General features: G+C 35.9%; 1 protein-coding gene across 1 annotated transcript; it reads left to right on the forward strand.

Moving 5' to 3' along the window:
- Nucleotides 1-1,631: 1,631 nt before the first annotated feature.
- Nucleotides 1,632-4,537, forward strand: LOC106522712 (ADP-ribosylation factor-binding protein GGA2; the record flags this gene model as incomplete). Its single annotated transcript, XM_014015843.1, is given in 3 exon segments — nucleotides 1,632-1,716; nucleotides 3,848-3,923; nucleotides 4,439-4,537. Coding segments are annotated over 3 exon segments (260 nt in total), but the record flags the coding sequence as incomplete, so codon positions are not given.
- Between the last annotated feature and the right edge of the window lie 783 nt (nucleotides 4,538-5,320).

A 5,320-nucleotide genomic window follows, 5' to 3' on the forward strand; every position in this document is an offset into this window, starting at 1 on the left:
TTTTTTTTTTTTTAATCTTCTGTAGTATTTTTCGCTGTGTTGAATGTCAGGGACAGTGTTTGGCTCGTATTTTACTTCCTTACTTTATTTATATTTTTGGGAAAATAACCTTTAGTTGAAAGTAGAAAGTAGTATAGACCAGGAAGTTGTTTCAGCTCGTGCGCGTTCCTGAGCGCTGCTGCTGCAGCAGAAGCGCTCGAGCGGTTTTTATCTTTCTGCTGCAGGAAACCGAAGACTTTTTTTAAAATCGTGAATTAATGTCACAAAAAATCATTTTCAGTAACTTCAGCAGCCTGTCCGGTTCGTAAACACGACTTTCAGAGTTTGCCTGCCGAAAACTAAAATTAATTTAGTTATGAGGTTGTAATATTTACTAAATAAACATTTTTTGTTGCCTGAACACTAACATTTAAACCATTTTTTTGTTTTGCAATGCATAATTTACATGTTTAATGCATATAACTCATATCTAATAACATGTCACGAAGCTTCAACAGGTGAAATGGGGGGAAACTTTGCAGACAGAAATTCCTCCATGATTATATTCTGCTAAATTTAGTTTGCCATTATTTTAAAAGCCTCCAGGGCTGGCTTTAGAGAAACATCTCTACAGCATGATGCAGCCACCGCCATGCTTCACAGTGGGGACAGTGAGGGTGATGTGCAGTATTGGTTTTCAGCAAACACAACTTCTTGTCTGATGGTCKTGTCACCACACTCCTCCAGTTGACAACAAAGTCCTCCACATACTAACAGGCAAACTTTAGTGAAGATTTAATGAATATTCTTCAGTAGCAGCTTTCTCTCTGACACTTGTGAATAAACCAGGGAACTGTTGTATCACAGTCTCACCTGCTGAAGCTCATAAACTCTTCAGAGGTCACAGGTGTCATGGTGGCCTCTCTGTGCTTCTTCTTTATGAATATAAATTAGTCTCAAAATAGTCACAAAAGCATAAAAGGTTTTCAAATGTCAAACTTCACAGTTAGAAACAGACTACTCTACAGCTTGTCAAATGCTCGTGCACAAATCGCCTGCTGCAGATGGACCAGTCAACACAGTCATGTGACTTTTGACACCCAGTTGTTCTAGCTTTTTACCTCCTCTTGAACCCAACATTGTTAATCTGGGGCTGAAAGAAAGTCTCAACACTGATTTATTTTTGGTCCATATCTATTTTTCATTTAACAAAACAGAACAATAACTGCTTAACCTAAATAAAAGTCTATTTAACGACCCTTAGAGGAATTTGTTCATTTAAAAATCATAAGCAGAAGCTGTGATTGACAACAGTAAGCTGCAGCTGTTGCATCATCATTTTCCTACTTTGTAATTAAGTATGGACAGGCAAGGTTGATTCGAATTTTTTTAAATAAATGGCCAGCATCAGCTCATAAATTAGTCTTTCTCTGCTCAGATGTTATTGTAATAGTTCATTATCTATTTCTACTTACAATTAATCTTTGCAAACAAAACCGTTTTGAATGATTAATATAAAAGGGCAATATCCACAGTGCTTAATTAATCAACAATTATATTTAAAATARTTATTTTTATTGTTTTATGGGCTTATTTTTATTTTCATTGTTAAATAATTTTCTGAACTAATTCATTTGTTCTGATTGTGCCAGACAAAGCTACAGACCCAGATAATCAGGAGGACAGATGGGACTGCATTCAGGGCTTTTATCAGCTGGTCAACCAGGAAACAGATGGGTGAGTTGAGTGTACTTTTTATTTGATTTGAAACACTTGCATCATCTTGCAGCAATATCCTCTCAGGCAATATTTCAAGTTGCACAGACRGGACACGTGCTTCTGACCGCTACATCCATCGAACGGAGGCTTTCAGGGAAGAGTTGCTTCACAAGTTGAAAACGCTCTGCAGCTTGCTGAGATGGTGCAACTAACGAAGAGCGAGGATCGACTCTGTTGCACTTTTTGTTGCTCTCAGTGTGAATGGGGTGTAAAACTGAAAGATACAGCTGCCATGTAGGACTTTAACACTGACAGATATCTTAATTTAAAAGAACTCTCCAAGAGACTTTCCATCCCCCATTTATACCCTTTCACTCAATGACCTAAAAGGTTTCTGGACTTGATATTAGATTTTAAAAAATGTAAACTTTAAATCTCATAATTAAAGTGGATGGAAAATTAGGTGCATTTTATTAATTGCATATTAAGACAAATTACAAACAAGCTCCAACATAATAGAGGACAAGGATTTATGTTACAGACCAGGTGAAGTGTTCTGCTGTGCACTTCAAGGCCTTTTAATGCCTTCCAGACATGGTTATAATAATTTTGGATTTTTTTTTTTATTATAGTTTAGTTTTATTTTGTTGCGACTTTTTTTAACTCAGTTGGTTTTAATTAGTTTTTACAGTGGATTTGATAGCTTTGTATTAGTTATTATTGCATTTTAAATGCTTAATTTTAGTTTAGTTTTTATTAGTTCTAGTATTTTATTTTATTTTATTTTTTAGTTTTAATAAACATATTTGCCAATGCCATCCTCCAGCTTGTGATGTTCCTGTGAGTTAACTAACCAACAGCAATTCGGTCACTTTAAAGCAGACATTATAGCGACACCTTCCTAAAATAATTGTGTAATTCAATTTTGCCAACTAAAAACTTGAGCAATTAATTAGGACGATGACAATAGTTGTCTCCAAACCAGTGCTACCTGTTTCTTGTTTTTCAGAGATCTACATGTCTCAAAATAAATCGGCAAACACTAAAACTAAGGATATTCTGTCTATAATTTCAGTTAGTTTTAATTAGTTTTGTAAAAACAAAACTATACAGTTTTAGTTAGTTATCGTTTTTTCATTTTATTACAGTTTTTAGCTATTTCAGTTAACTAAAATGTTTTTTTTCAATTTCAGTTTTCATTATTTAGTTAGTTTTAATTAACTATATAACTATGCTTGCAGACAGATTTATTTTTATGAGGGGGGGCCATGTGGGGGCCACTGAAAAGTCCTGGAGTGGCACCCCAAACCCTAAAGTCCAGAACAGAATTTCAGGAGATTTGTTGTTGTCGTCATACTGCAGGTTATTTAACAAACACAGCAACATGAGACTTARGGAATCACCTTCTGATTTATAAACAGTTGATATTACTTACTGAGAAAAGCACCATCTCTGCTCAACATTTTAAAGCTTCTCTTCTCCTAAATTTATGTTTATAAAAATATTTTGTGTATAACTTTGTAAGACCTGCATTTTAATATTGAGGACATTAGTCTTGTGTTGTCCTTATTCAGGAGGACTAGATTTTAAAGTTTTATTAGAAATTTTAAATAAAATGTATTTTTATATTTTGAACTATTTAATGCCCCAAAAATAATGTTTGTTTTCTGTTTATGAGGTTCTGCTAATTGTAAATAGGATGGGGAAATTAAAAATGCACACCAAGAAAAAGCTTTGAAGTCCAGAGGATAAAACTGTGGCACTTAGGGGCGTCCACCATTAGGGTCCCCACCAGCCCTGTTTCCTGAGGGGTAGTAGTGTGAAAACCTGATGGAAAGGGTGACAGATCTGCAGGTCTTTCTGACCTGCAGATGTCTGAGGGGGGAGCGGGGGGAATCCGGTGATTATTTTGTTCAGTGTTGATTTAAACCCACAGCTTCTGCACAGTTTCCAGATCGTGCAGGGTTGGAGTCTGTCAGTTTTCTCTCTGCTGAGCAGTGATGAAAAGTCTTCATCAGACCAGCAGAGATTTGGTTCTTTGTGAAGAACATCAGTCTTGGGTCCGTCGTTCCTGGAGGACTGCATGTGAGCTGTGTTGCTCTGTAGGATGTAATGAATGTGATTAAATTAAACATTTTTGTGCTTTCAGACCACAGGTGGCCCTTCGTCTGCTTGCACATAAAATCCAGTCTCCACAGGAGAAAGAAGCTCTGCAGGCTCTCACTGTCAGTAACCAGCATCTCCTCACATTTACAGAAACTCTATATTCTTTTCATGTTCTTTTGGAAACTGCTTTTTGCTCATTTTTTGAATTTATAATAATAATTTTTATAAGTTTGAATATGTCAACCTTGCCGCCTCATTCATGTTTTATATCAGTATGTAGACAAACATAATGAAAAGCTCATTCTTTGCATTTATCATAAAACCATGAAACATATGGTTCATTCCCCAGAGAAAGAATGTCTTTGTTTTAGCTCTGAGAGAACGCTGCCATGTGATTAATAACCGTCCCTATAATTAGGCATAAAGCTGCTTTTAAATTGCACAATTTGAAGCTTTTAATCAGTCGTCTGCCATGAAGTGTAACTTAGCTCACGTGCCTCATGTCATGTGACATTCAAGCCTTTTTAACCTCAGAAACAAGCAGTGACCAAATCTGATCCTTCGCTCTTGATTTGCTTTCTTTTTCACTTCCAAAGCGTCTGATGGTAATGTTTGTTTGTTTGGTGCTTTCCAGGTTCTTGAGGCGTGCATGAACAACTGTGGAAAGAGGTTCCACAGCGAAGCCGCCAAGTTTCGCTTTCTGAATGAGCTGATTAAAATCTTAACTCCAAAGGTACTTTTACACACAAATGTTAGTGTTCACTTCACATCAGTTTGCCTTTTCCTTTTGTATAGTCTGTGTACAAACCCACTAAACGCACACTGCAGCAATATGAATCATTGCAATTCAAAAAACTATGTCCAACAACTTATATGGTCCAAAGACTATATTTAAAGCTTATTAACAGCGTGCAGCTTTAACAATTAGTTTTTAAACTAAACGTTTTACCTTTAAATGTGTGACAAACATTAAGGGTTTAGATAAGTAGTTGTGATGCAAAAAGTACAGCTAATTGTCAGGTTTAACATAAAACACTGTGGATATATAGTAAAACAGATTTAAAATTCTCTCAGGGTAAAAACTAGGGAAGATTCAGAATCGATTTATAATGTCCCAAAAATTGATTAAAAAAAAAGGCAAATCCACTGGCTGTCAGCCTCCATTTTGTAACTATGAGATGTCCTAACGTCACCACGCAGCTGGTTCTGGAAGGTATGCATGTGCAGATAGCACCAAAATAAAGAGGAAACTACAAAACTAGAAAAAAGAGAGATTCAACGGGTCTTGTCTTCATTTTAGTTTTTAACAAACGAGTCTGAATTTGACACTGTGTACAAGGTTTGCAAAATGAAGATGAAGCAGTTTAGGAACACGACGAATGAGCTCACATTATCAGTTTTGAATCAAAAATCGATTTTGAATCAAACCGTGGCCCCAAAAATCAGAATCAAATCGAATTGTGAGATAGTAAACGATTCCCACTCATAGTAAAAACACAAAGACAAACCTTATCAC

This window comes from Austrofundulus limnaeus, unplaced genomic scaffold (genome assembly GCF_001266775.1).
Source record: "Austrofundulus limnaeus strain Quisiro unplaced genomic scaffold, Austrofundulus_limnaeus-1.0 Scaffold135, whole genome shotgun sequence".
NCBI lineage: Eukaryota > Metazoa > Chordata > Actinopteri > Cyprinodontiformes > Rivulidae > Austrofundulus > Austrofundulus limnaeus.